The sequence below is a fragment of the Pelodiscus sinensis genome, chromosome 6 (genome assembly GCF_052426305.1).
Source record: "Pelodiscus sinensis isolate ZL-2025 chromosome 6, ASM5242630v1, whole genome shotgun sequence".
Lineage (NCBI taxonomy): Eukaryota > Metazoa > Chordata > Testudines > Trionychidae > Pelodiscus > Pelodiscus sinensis.
In genome coordinates this window covers 8,763,573-8,776,473 of record NC_143057.1, presented here as the reverse complement: position 1 = coordinate 8,776,473, position 12,901 = coordinate 8,763,573, and the positions used below count along the sequence as shown (strand labels likewise).

The 12,901-nt window shown below is 46.5% G+C and overlaps 1 protein-coding gene across 3 annotated transcripts; it reads right to left on the bottom strand.

Annotated features, from left to right (window-relative positions):
- Positions 1–308: 308 nt before the first annotated feature.
- Positions 309–12,638, bottom strand: PGAP4 (post-GPI attachment to proteins GalNAc transferase 4). 3 transcript variants are annotated; one of them, XM_075931385.2, is made up of 2 exons: positions 12,493–12,638; positions 309–2,730 (listed from the first exon to the last, which is right to left on the bottom strand). In XM_075931385.2, the coding sequence occupies exon 2, from the start codon at positions 2,605–2,607 to the stop codon at positions 1,420–1,422; it is 1,188 nt and encodes a 395-aa protein (XP_075787500.2). In that variant the 5' UTR covers positions 2,608–2,730; positions 12,493–12,638; the 3' UTR covers positions 309–1,419. The 3 variants fall into 3 exon arrangements, with proteins under 3 accessions (XP_075787500.2, XP_075787498.2, XP_089635289.1); XM_075931383.2 differs by lacking the exon at positions 12,493–12,638 and adding an exon at positions 11,618–12,004; XM_089779163.1 differs by lacking the exon at positions 12,493–12,638 and adding an exon at positions 8,824–11,566.
- Positions 12,639–12,901: the final 263 nt, after the last annotated feature.

The following is a 12,901-nucleotide window of genomic DNA, read 5'->3' as shown; positions in this document are numbered from 1 at the left end:
GGGTCTGCGATACCAGAGACTCGTTAGTTGGACACTGCTGTCAGAGACTCAGTCAGGTGTGAACAGCCAGAGAATGTGAAGAGGGCTCCCCCGTCACTGTGCCTCAAGGAGTCACAATTGAGAATACCAAATTCAGGACAAGCTACTGGGGAAAAGGGAAGATACACCCCAAACTGCTGGTAATTCTTCCATAAGATCTACCAAACCAACAGTAAGTTTCACCACACTGGCTAACAAGAAGTCAGAAATGCAGTCTTCTTAGGTATTCTAGTCCTTGCACCACTACCAACAACTATGATCTTAATGAGTAGTTATTTAAAACCAATTTAATCAAACAAAAAGGTTCTTCTGATCCCAAAGGACTGGTCACATATCTAAGTGATATATTGACCTGGGTCTAACCCAGTAATCATGCTGTTGCCAATCCCTTATCTAATATCTAAAGATTTATTTATAAATAAGAAAAGTGAAAGATAAAATTTTCCTAAAAGAATCAAGTACATTCAGTAGTTGCAAAGTTCTTGGATCGGGCTTGTAGCAGTGATGAAATTAACTACTGTCTTGTTAAGTCTCTGATTGCTTCCAAATCACTGGAAGGCCCTTAGTCCATTGCTCAGAATGTTCCCATTAGTGTAAATCCATACCCCAAAGGATTAAGTAGCAAAGAGGCGAAATGGAGTAATTTCCAAAGTGGTTTTTTTTTTATAGCTTCTGCCAAGTGGAGGAAATCCCATTTCTTCACTGTGGAAAATTACAGGAACAAGATGGTGTTTGGAGTCACGTGGGCAAGTCAAATATTCATGTATTCTTTGCTTAGTGATAGTAGAAGCCATCACTGGAAAGTTCATTAAATGTAGACAGGTGTCTCCCAGGGTCTATTGTGAGTTTTTGTTCTTTGGTGAGCCATTTAACTTAAATAGTCCCTTTAAGGTGTGCAGGCTAAATATCTTGTAGATGTTACCAAAGAAGCAAACATTTGAAATTCAGGTATTGAGCCAAAAACGATCCATGCATACAAATAATCATTCAGCAAATCACAGCTTCTCTCTAGACACTTAAATAGATATTTTATATAAGAATCGTTGCAATTATATAACAGTGATAGCACCAATGATCTACCTAGTCATATTTTAATCAGCTAACATCAAACATTCCCCTCCCAGCCATGAAAAAGGATAGTAGTAAACCCTCCCCTTCCTCTTCCATCCTCCTTTTCCTTTCTAAGGTCATTATGAAATCAATAAAGTAACTATAGGTTTAAGTACACTTTGAAAAAAGTTCCTTTCCCACCACTAAGTGGTGCTAATAGCACTGAGCACAGTTGCAAGGGGGATATGGATCTGTTGTGGCTCAGATGTTATCTCCAAGAACAAGGCTCCCTTGGCTCCCAGTCTTTCCAAAAAGGCATTTCTTGGTGGGTTACAGTAGCTTAGGGTTGTCATTTGACCTGAGGCTGGAAAACATCCCCACGTGTTTGACCAGATTGGGCTCCACCACGTAGGCCCTCTCACCCTTGGTGCGCAGCAGCGAGTAGAGTGCAGTGTCCTTGGCAAAGCCCCGACGGCACTGCAGCCCCTGAAGGTAACCTAAGACACGGCGGGCTGAAGGCGCAGAGAACAGCATGGCAGGCATGCAGCACTCGGTGACTGGCACCACGTTGTAGAGTTCGGGGGCTAGCCGGCGCAGTTCCAGCAAGTAGTGGCGCCCCACCAGCTCTGCTAGTCCCATGCTGTATAAGGCAAAGAAAAGGACAATGGGCCAGGTAAGTCTTGGGCGGCCCGACGCCCAGGAGTACACAATGCTCAGCAGAGGGCCCAGAAACATGCCCAGGCCAAGCCACTCCAGGATCCTCATGGGCTCTGGGTTGATATAATGCTGAAGCCGCTCAGGGTGGTACAGCTTCAAGTAGAGGGCATCTTTGAGGTGTGGCTTGGAGAGCCGTGCCAGCAGCAGGTGATGCAGGACAGAGAATAGCTCCTCCTCGGGAACAGCATCATCTTCCACCACAAGGAGGTACTCTGGATTGTAGGCCAACAGCGACTGCTCCAAGCAGAAGGCATAATCCCGCTTCTCCTTCTCAAACTGATTCACAGAGGTGTCAGGATCCTCCCAGTTTTTGTAGCGGCTGACCATTGCAAAGTGGGTGCCCAGCAGTGTGGCGTCCTGGTAGCTGCCTGGGTCCTGCTCTACATTACAGAGAAAGATCTGGTAGTTCTGGCAGTGAGGGCCACACTGCTGGAGGAGGCGATGGAAGCGGGAAGCCACCTGCAGGACGTAGTGGAACTCTTTCCGCCTCTGCACAGTGACAATGGTGACGAGTAACCATGGTCTGATGGGCATGCCAGCTGAGAGCTTCGAGGAGTTAGGAGTCTGCAGGTCTTCAAAGTAACGGAGGGCAGCCTGGCCTTCCTCCTGGTTCTGCTTCATGAACTCCTGACTCATGGGATCCAGATGCCAGCGTCGTAAGTAAAAATAGGAGTGGAGGAGCCGGTGGCAAATCAAAGGAGCCAACACGCCAAACGTTACCACAGTCAAAATAAGGAGCTGAGTAATGGGGCTGGAGAAACGGCACCACTTCCTGTAGAGCCGCAGTCCTTGCAGGAACATGGCAGCTGGATACAGGGTGTGGTCCCTGTGTAGTCATGCCCCAATTCATTCGCTCCTCTGTCTACTTTGGGTGGCAAGTCATTAGTGGTGCATCATGAGAGAGGCTCAACCAATGCTCCTAACCTACAAGGAAAGAAAGAAACATTTAAAAATATGCACAAATCCAGTAGTATCAAAGGAAGAACTTCCAGACCTAACAATCTGGTGAGAACAAAAATCTGTGATGAGCTCATAGGGAAACGAGTACCATGCCCCTGAAGCAGTGGTGGGAAAAGATCCCTGGGCATCGTGCCAGGGACAGGATAAGAAATCATAAGGTGACTTACAAAGGAGTCCATCCTGATTTGTTGAGCTCACTGGGGCTACTATATTACCACAGAGTCATTACATTGCTGGGGACTCTGATCTTCTTAGTATTATTCTTGTGGAAGCACATACAGACCCAAATTGAGATGGGAACAGACCCCAATGGATATGCACCCAGGTCTGCCGCAAAGAACTTGCAATCTACTTAGACAACTCAGACTCACTGGAAGAAAGCATTATTAACCCTGTTGTCTAGATGAGGAACGGGGCACAGAGAAATCACAGGATTTGGTGGTCAAGGTCAAATAGTAAGTGGGTGGCAGAGCCAAGAACTCAACCCAAATCATCAGAGTCCTCGTCCAGTGCCATAACCTGAGGACCATCTTCCTAACCAGAGAGAGATGTACTTTTCTTCTATAGCTTGCCATTTCACAATTGTGTACACCTGTTTATTGGTTGCTTCTCTAGGGGGTGCTGTGCGACTTAATACATTTATGAAGGCTGATGGCAGTAAACTTAAGTCTGAATCAGGCTCAGGCACAGAACCACAAATCGCCCCTCCCCCTGTTAAATAAAGCAGTTCTGTTCCTCTACCCTCAATTTCCTCCTCCTTTCTGAGCATATTAAAGAGGCAGATCAGGCCTCTCACACAATGTCTACACTACAGCTCTTACAGTCATACTGCTGCAGCTGCACCACCGTAAGGTCTCCTGTGTCGCTGCTCTGTGCTGGCATTAGAGAACTCTCCAATTGACATAATTAAGCCCCCCACTGAGCAGCGGTAGCTGTCGGCAGGAGAGCATCTTCCACCAACATAGCATTGTCAGTGGATTTTTGTCAGTGAAACTTATATCATTCTGGGGGGTGGGGGAGTTTTTTCACACCCCTGACAAAAATGTAGGAAAGCCTTGGTATAATTAGGAGCAAGTGGATAAATCTTCTGATTGAGCCATTAACTGAAATTTAGATTTAGAAGTTTTCATTTAACATTTGAATTCTAAGCTACACGAATCAACCCCCTCCAACTTTCAAAAAATTAGGGTTGGCCATATTCTTCTATTCTGCCCCACTCTTCTGGGTTGCCACTAGCCTACTCCTTTAACAATCTCATTGCACATTGTTCACACAAAGTTAGCACACAGAGCAGTAATTTTCCTTTCTAATTGTTTTTTTGACACTTCTTTACACTTTCCTTGTTTCCTTTAACTGGCTTTCCTTCTTGCATATTCATTTCTTCAGCTCTGTCTATACTACCAAGTTTTGTCATCAAAAACTGCCTTTTGATAACATAAGTGAGGCTATGTCTACACTGGCGGGTTCTTGCGCCAGAAATATGCAAATGAGGCTAACTGTGGAATATCAGAGTCTCATTTGCATATCTAATGAGCCGCCATTTTGCAGAAGAGGCTCTTACACCAGAAGGAGCTGTCTACACTGCCCCTTCTTGTGCAAGAAAAACCCTCTTGTGCAAAAAGGGGCAGTGTAGATAGCTCCTTCTGGTGTAAGAGCCTCTTCCGCAAAATGGCGGCTCATTAGATATGCAAATGAGACTCAGCGATATTCCATGCTTAGCCTCATTTGCATATTTCTGGCGCAAGAACCCGCCAGTGTAGACATAGCCTGAGAGTGTACATACTGCAGTGCGACTTTTATTGGGAAAATGCTCAGTTTTGGCAACAAGAAACTTTCACCCTCCAAAAGACTTTTTTCTTTTCCTCTCCCTTTAGATGCTATTATTTGTTGTCTACAGACCTGACTTCCACCAGTATCCCACAATACACAATTGCTCTGCTGTTTTGATTTTTGCTGCCTGGCAGGTATGTACCCCACCCCCTTTTTTTTTTTTGGCCTTTTGGGTGTTGTCAACAGAACTTGGTAGTGTAGACTTTTTACACCCAAAAATTTCATCATCTGCCCAGCTACAATAAAGTTGTTTATACAAACGTGTTGCAATGGTGGAAAAAAAAATTGTGCATTTGAAAACTAGAGGTACTGAGAGTACTTTTTTTTTTTTAGAGGCGAACACTGGTGTAGACATAGCCTTTGACTCTGTGTTTTTCCTGTTTGCCTAACTCTCTGTACTGCAGCTCTCTTCTCTTTTCCAGGACTTCCTCTGGGACTTGCTGCACTATCTGCTGTCTTCTCTTCTTCCCACTTGTTAAATCTCAGTTGAGGCACCCAGGCCTAACTCCAGTTACTCACATTCTTGCCATGTGATGTAACTAACATTCTGCTTGAGACTTGATGCTGGTGCTCATTTGCACCCTCCCGTTAATTAGTGTTGTTAGCTATTTACTCTGGTACAGATATCCCCACTGAGTGGGATTGGAGGTGTGGGTGCTGTCTGCCACAAAGCATGACAGGGATGAGACATTCAGTATTGAGCACACAGTGGGCCTAATTCTGGGACCACATTTTGACTTAAGACACTATTACAAAGTCAGTGACTGTAGTGCTACCTATGAAGGCGGTTACTTCCTGCAGCCTGAACAGCACTTTGGCATCCTTACATGAAAGGCCTTACACTGGTGTAAGTGCAAAGTGTGCTCGTTTTCGCCCACCCATATAGTTTTCTCTGGATTTGTTTCAGGCCACACTGCCTCACCCTGTAGGACAGCAAAGAACTCCTGATTAAAAAATGACATATAACATAAGAACGGCCGTACTGGGTCAGACCAAAGGTCCATCTAGCCCAGTATCCTGTCTACCGACAGTGGCCAGCACCAGGTGCCCCAAAGAGGGTGGACCGAAGACAATGATCAAGCGATTTGTCTCCTGCCATCCCTCTCCAGCCTCTGACAAACAGAGGCCAAGGACACCATTTTATCCCCTGGCTAATAGCCTTTTATGGACGTAACCTCCATGAAATTATCTAGCTTCTCTTTAAACTCTATTATAGTCCTAGCCTTCACAGCTTTCTCTGGCAAGGAGTTCCACAGGTTGACTACACGCTGTGTGAAGAAGAACTTTATTTTATTAGTTTTAAATCTGCTACCCATTAATTTTATTTGGTGTCCTCTAGTTCTTCTATTTAGGGAACTAATAAATAACTTTTCTTTATCGGCCCTCTCCACACCACTCATGATTTTATAGACCTCTATCATATCCCCCCTCAGTCTCCTCTTTTCTAAACTGAAAAGTCCCAGACGCTTTAACTTCTCCTCATATGGGACCCGTTCCAAACCCCTAATCATTTTAGTTGCCCTTTTCTGAACCCTTTCCAAGGCCAAAATATCTTTTTTGAGGTGAGGAGACCACATCTGTACACAGTATTCAAGATGTGGGCATACCATAGTTTTATACAGGGGCAGTAAGATATTCTGGGTCTTATTATCTATCCCTTTCTTAATAATTCCTAGCATCCTATTTGCCTTTTTGACCGCCGCTGCACACTGCATGGAAGTTTTCAGAGAACTGTCCACGATAACTCCCAAGATCTCTTTCCTGATTTGTTGCAAATTAGCCCCCATCATACTGTACGTATAGTTGGGGTTATTTTTCCCGATGTGCATTACTTTACACTTATCCACATTAAATTTCATTTGCCATTTTGTTGCCCAATCACTCAGTTTGGTGAGATCTTCTTGGAGTCCCTCACAGTCTGCTTCTGTCTTGACTATCCTAAACAGTTTGGTATCATCTGCAAACTTTACTGCCTCACTGCTTACCCCTTTCTCCAGATCATTTATGAATAAGTTGAAAAGGACTGGTCCCAGGACTGACCCTTGGGGTACACCACTAGTTACCCCTCTCCAATCTGAAAATTTACCATTTATTCCTACCCTTTGTTTCCTGTCTTTTAACCAGTTCTCAAACCAAGAAAGGACCTTCCCTCTTATCCCATGGCCATGTAATTTACACAAGAGTCTTTGGTGAGGGACCTTGTCAAAGGCTTTCTGAAAATCCAAGTATACTATATCTACTGGACCCCCCTTGTCCGCATGTTTGTTAACCCCTTCAAAGAACTCTAACAGATTAGTAAGACAGGATTTCCCTTTACAGAAACCATGTTGACTTTTGTCCAATAAATTATGTTCTTCTACATGCTTCACAATTTTATTCTTTACTATTGTTTCGACTAATTTGCCCGGTACTGAAGTTAGACTTACCGGTCTGTAATTGCCAGAATCGCCTCTAGAGCCCTTTTTAAATATTGGTGTCACGTTGGCTACCTTCCAGTCATTAGGTACGGAAGCCGATTTAAAGGATAGGTTACAAACCACAGATAATAGCTCAGCAATTTCCCATTTTAGTTCTTTTAGAACCCTTGGATGAATGCCATCCGGTCCCGGAGATTTGTTAACATTAAGTTTTTCTATTTGTTCCAAAACCTCCTCTAATGACACTTCAATCCGGGACAGTTCCTCAGATTCATCACCCACAAAGGACGGTGCAGATTCAGGAATCTCCCCAACGTCCTCAGCCATGAAGACTGAAGCAAAGAAATCATTTAGTTTCTCCGCAATGGCTTTATTGTCCTTGATTGCTCCAACAAACAGATAGCTCGATCATCTAGGGGACCCACAGGTTTTTTAGCAGGCTTCCTGCTTCTGATGTACTTAAAAAACATTTTGTTATTTCTTTTTGAGTTTTTGGCTAGCTGTTCCTCAAAATCTTTTTTTGCTTTTCTTATTACATTTTTACACTTGATTTGACAGTGTTTATGATCCTTTCTATTTATCTCACTAGGATTGGACTTCCACTTCTTAAAAGATACCTTTTTGCCCCTCACTGCTTCTTTTACATGGTGGTTAAGCCACGGTGACTCTTTTTTAGGTCTCTTGCTATGTTTTTTAACATTTAAGTTGGGCCTCTATTATGGTGTCTTTAAAAAGTTTCCATGCAGCTTTCAGGGATTTGGCTCTAGTCACTGTGCCTTTTAATTTCTGTTTAACTAACCTCCTCATTTTTGCGTAATTCCCCTTTTTGAAATTAAATGCCAGGGTGCTGGACTGCTGAGGTGTTCTTCCCACTACAGGAATGTTGAATGTTATTATATTATGGTCACTATTCCCAAGCGGTCCAGTAACGGTTATATCCTGGACCTGATCCTGCACTCCACTCAGGACTAAATCGAGAATTGCCTCTCCCCTTATGGGTTCCTGCACTAGCTGCGCCAAGAAGCAATCGTTTAAGCCATTGAGAAATTTTATCTCCACTTCTCTTCCTGAGGTGACATGTATCCAGTCAATATGGGGGTAATTAAAATCCCCCATTATTATAGAGTTCTTTATTTTGGTAGCCTCTCTAATCTCGCTCATTACAGTGCTATGTCACTCTGTAACTTGTGACAGTGTGCAGGGATCATGAGACAGATCTATAGCGGCTCTTGCTGATTTCTTCACTGGCAGTTCCTTCCTTCTCAGAAAACAGGGTATTTTATGCATAACTTCTTGTGTTGAATGTATGTGCTTTGCAAGGGTATTAAAGCAGAGAGTTGTCCTGCATATAAGCCCTGGGACCCCAGGACTCAGGGCATGAGAACCTGAAGATCCAGATGCTTGGATAGAACATGGTTTGGTGAATCAGAGGCACCCTGAAATCTGTGCCCTTGCCCGGGGATGTAAAGGCCAATTTAATCAGTTAACTGGTTAAATGTTCAATGTCCACACAGGCTGGGCTGGAACAGCCTCCCCTGCCTGCCATGGCCAGGTTGAAGTGCCCCATCCATGTTCTGGCTGGGCCCAACCTGAGTGGGGGCTGCTCTGGTAGCTCCTGCTCATGGCACACCATGACACACTATGTTGGGCCCACTGCAGACGGGGCTGCTCTGGCAAGGTTGGAGTAACCCTGTCCATGGCACAGTGGGCTGGAGCAGCTCCCTTCCCACCAGTCCTCACTGGTTAACCATAATAGGTATGTATCGCCCAGTAAGGGTGATGCTCACTTGTTAGGTATTCGCATCCCTACCTTGCAATGGTCTTGCTGTCTGGGGACCTTGCTATACCCACACTCCGTCAGTCATCAGCTCTCCCCAGATCACTGTGTGCGTTACTAACTGCTTCTGTGCTTGCGGGTCACAGCAGAAATGCAATTCCCCGTTTTTCGCCTGGTCTGGAATCTTGGGTTGTGGTTCCATCTGTTGACTTCATAGTTCACATAGCAAAAGTGGAAGGGTCACCAAGACACAAACAGGTGAAGGAGGTGGAGACTGAAGGTCAGCCAGATGGGAGCAGAGAGGTGGCACCGTGGGTATGGAGAGGCAATGAATGGGAACTCAAGACAAAGGGACCAAGAGAACAAGACTGGCCCCATCATCTCTGTAATGGCCTGCTACAGGCTGACGTGCCCTTTAAGGAGAGTCAGCCTCTGCCTTGCCTGTTACCTAGCAGTTAATCCTCTGCAGATCATGATCTGGTAGGTTAATCACCATTAATGATCCCAGCTGGGAAAACGTCAGGGAGGACTATAGAGAGAGAGAACATTGCCAGAGCTCTGTGTGGGAGTTGGTGTTGATTTGTTAGCTGGAAGGACAAAGAACTGCAAAGAGATGACTTGGCTGCAAGGCTGGGCCATGGGAGATGAAGACAGAAATAGGCCATTGTAGGACCGAAGTGGCCAACTGGGCTAGAGATGAAGCCCACTCTTCCTCCCACAAATGCCACATACTGATGCCAAAGGGCACTACAATATTGAGTGGAATATCTCAAATGGACAGATCGCAAAGTTCATGGGTGGCTGGAGTCAGACTTTTTAGAGATTAGTTCTGATCCCAATCTCAGACATTAACCTGGATACAGCCTCACTTCACTACTTATTGGGATGATTCATATTTTGATAATACCCCTATTTTTCAGATGCGCTGTCAATGTTCTCACTGAAACAGTCTTTTCTACAGTTCTCCTTTAAGATTTTAGTGATATTTGTGTTGGACTATAAATGCACTTTTCGATAAAATTATTCATGGCCTGACTGGATTTTGTACATTTTTTATCCTCCCCCCCCCCCCATGTACAATAGCTGTATATTTTGTTGTAGCAGTGTAAATATATTCAACTGGTGTTACTCTTTTATATATGTTCCTAGAAAATTTTGTATCAGTTTGACAGATTTCTTATCTGAATGCTTAGCTCTAATTATATTATTTTCAGCTCACTTGGTTTTTTTAGGGACACTCAGCCCTGTGACTCAGTGCATCCTTCCAGTAATGCAGCACTGCATGCAGATCAAATGTCTTTCACATATTCAATATACCCCCATTTACTCTGGACTAAATCGTACCAAATAGACCTAGCCTGAAGTCAGAGGGCAGTGAAGCTTTTGTACTGCCCCAAGGATAGCACTGGAAACACTGCAGCTCAGAGACTGCCTAACAGGACTTTGTACTGGGGGGGCAGAGGTTGTTGATGGGGAGGAAGGAAGGAAATGTGCAATCCCCCTTTTCAGGATGCAGCACCCCCTTTGCACACACCTCTGCATAAAACTGACCTTTATTTTTTTTGTAAAAAATGAAACTTTTAACCCATATTTAACCTATAGGCACTCTTAGAAAGCTGGTACCCCTAGGCATCTGTCTACTGTGCTCATTTGGAAATCTGTCCCTGCTTAGATCCTCAGAGCCCTAACTATTAATCCACTTGGCTCAAGAGAGATGAACTCTGGCTGTGGGGTGATATTGGTAGTGTGGTAATTTAAGCAGAAGTAGGCATTTAAAACCAATGAAGAATAAAGAATCTGTAGAGGTAAACAGTTGTGGTTATATCTGCAAAGACCCTGCTGGCAGAGCTGTTTAAACCCTGAGGCTACCTCTACACTGCAGGCTTTTTGCGCCAGAATGGCTGTTCTTGTGCAAAAACTTGTGGAGCATCTACACTGCACGTGCGTTCTTGCGCAAATAAATTTACAGTAAAGCGATGGAAAAGAGGGCTTCCTGCGCAAGCATTATTCCTCTCCTCACGACAAGGCAGAGAGCACGGGCAACAGGGGTTTCTTACACAAGAAACCCCTAAGGCTAAAATGGCCATCAGAGCTCTCTTGCGGAAGAGAGCATCCACGCTGCCACGGACACTCTTGCGCTGCCACGGACACTCTTGCGCAAAAGCACATGGCAGAGTGGATTCACTCTTGCGCCAAACAGTTCTTGCACAAGAAGCCAACAGTGTAGATGTAGCCCTAGGGGAAAACAGAGAATTCCCTTTGCTCTCTCCCCCATCTCTTGTACCGTTTCACACCCTCTGCTTGGTGTATTAGAGGGGTTTCAAGAGCCGCTGGAGCGTTGCAAGAGCCAGGCCTAGGATGGACTGTTGGGCTGGCAACTCCCACCCTGAATTCTGGCAGCCTGGAGATTAACGGGGAGAGAGATTTTCAAGGGACCCTTGCGGGACGAGCACGGCTGGGTGCTGACACTGGCCAGGGAAGGCAGGCTGGGCTTCTGGACAGCTGCTTCCACCCCGCAAGGCGGCAGGGGCTGCCCAGCAGACGCTGGCGGCGGTGCTGAAGGCCTGCGGCCCCGGAGCCAGGCACGGAGCCGCACCTCCCTTCCCCGGTATCACCTGGCCCGCGAGCCGCCCTGCACCAGCACCTGGCGCGGGAGCGGCAAGAGCGGGCGCTGGATGGAGCGGGGCTTCCCCGGGCCCGGCGGGGCGATGGCCGCGCGTGGAGCCTCCCCGGGACCCCGGAGCTACGGTGAGGGGCGCAGCGGGAAACCTCCCCCCGCGGCCCGGGCCGAGCCCAGCACTGGGGGGAGCGGAAAACAGCGACTCACCCGGCCCGCGGGCCCTGTGCTCCCCGCCAGCCCCGCGTCCGTCCCCGAGCCCCGGCCGGACTCAGCCTCCAGCGCCGCCCTGCCGCGCCCGGCCCGCCCCTGCCGCAGGGCGCCGCTGGCGGGGGGACGGGCCGGGCTCTGGCGCCTGCTGCAGCGGCAGCTCGTCCGTGCACCGCGCGGCAGAGCCCGCAGGGAGCAGCTGGGACTGCGGGCGGGGTCACGACGGGAAAGGCAGCGCGCCGGGTTTGCTGCCGGGGGCCCCCGGCAAGAGCTCTTGACCCGCCTCCCGCGGGCTCTGGAGCCGGAGCAGCGACAGAAACACAGCGGCTCCCAGCGTGTCACCTGCAGGGAGGGAGGGAGCCGCGGGGCCTGCTCTGGAGGAGGAGGGACCCTTGCGGGAGCGGGGCTGAGTGGTTACAGGAGAGAGAAGAGGCCCCTGGAGGACGAGGGGAGGGAGGGGAGCGTGAAGCGGCCTCTGGAGGGCTTTGGGGGCCCCGGATGGGTGGGGATTGTGCTTTAAAGTTAAAGGTTCGGAAATGTGGCTAATCCCAGTCCCATGGAGGCGCAGAAACAGGCAAACTATTACTAAATATCTTTTAAACTTTTCTTAAAGGGCTTCTACGTATACATTATTATTTTATCACTTTCTTACATACATAGGCACCAAATAATTATTAGAATGACCATTAAGCAAAATGCAACACAGTAAAGAAAATTCCTTGAGGTTTCTCTAAATCCCAATAGTTGTTAACAAGGGACTAGGGATTATTAACAGTTACATTTACATCAGTCTTACTTATAAGACTCATTATTTATCTAAAACTTTTAACACTACTACTTAACAATACCTCTAAACAATTTCAGATAATACTTACATTTAACAGACACACAAACTACAACAACATGTTTGGTATACGGTACGCTCTACAGGAACTCGTTTGGTTCAGTGAGCGGGAGGTGGACCTCCGGTGAGATCAGTCCTCGGACCTGGCTCATATTCTGCCATCCAATGTTTATTCAGGATTCCTCAATTTGATACAGGAGGGGAAGCTGTTTTATAGAGAAAGCTTTTGTGCACTTTTTGTGATAGGCTAGCAGACCCTGTCTGTTAAGTGACAGGAGAATGTGGGTGAGATGGTTTCCTGTTTTTCCTTTTCTGCCTTATCGGGCATGGCACAGTCAGCACAACCAGCACGAACTTTACATGAACTTTTTAGGTCTGGCTTTGGTTCCTATTCGCTGATCTTTATGTTACATAGTGTAAGGGTTTTTCATCAAGGAGAA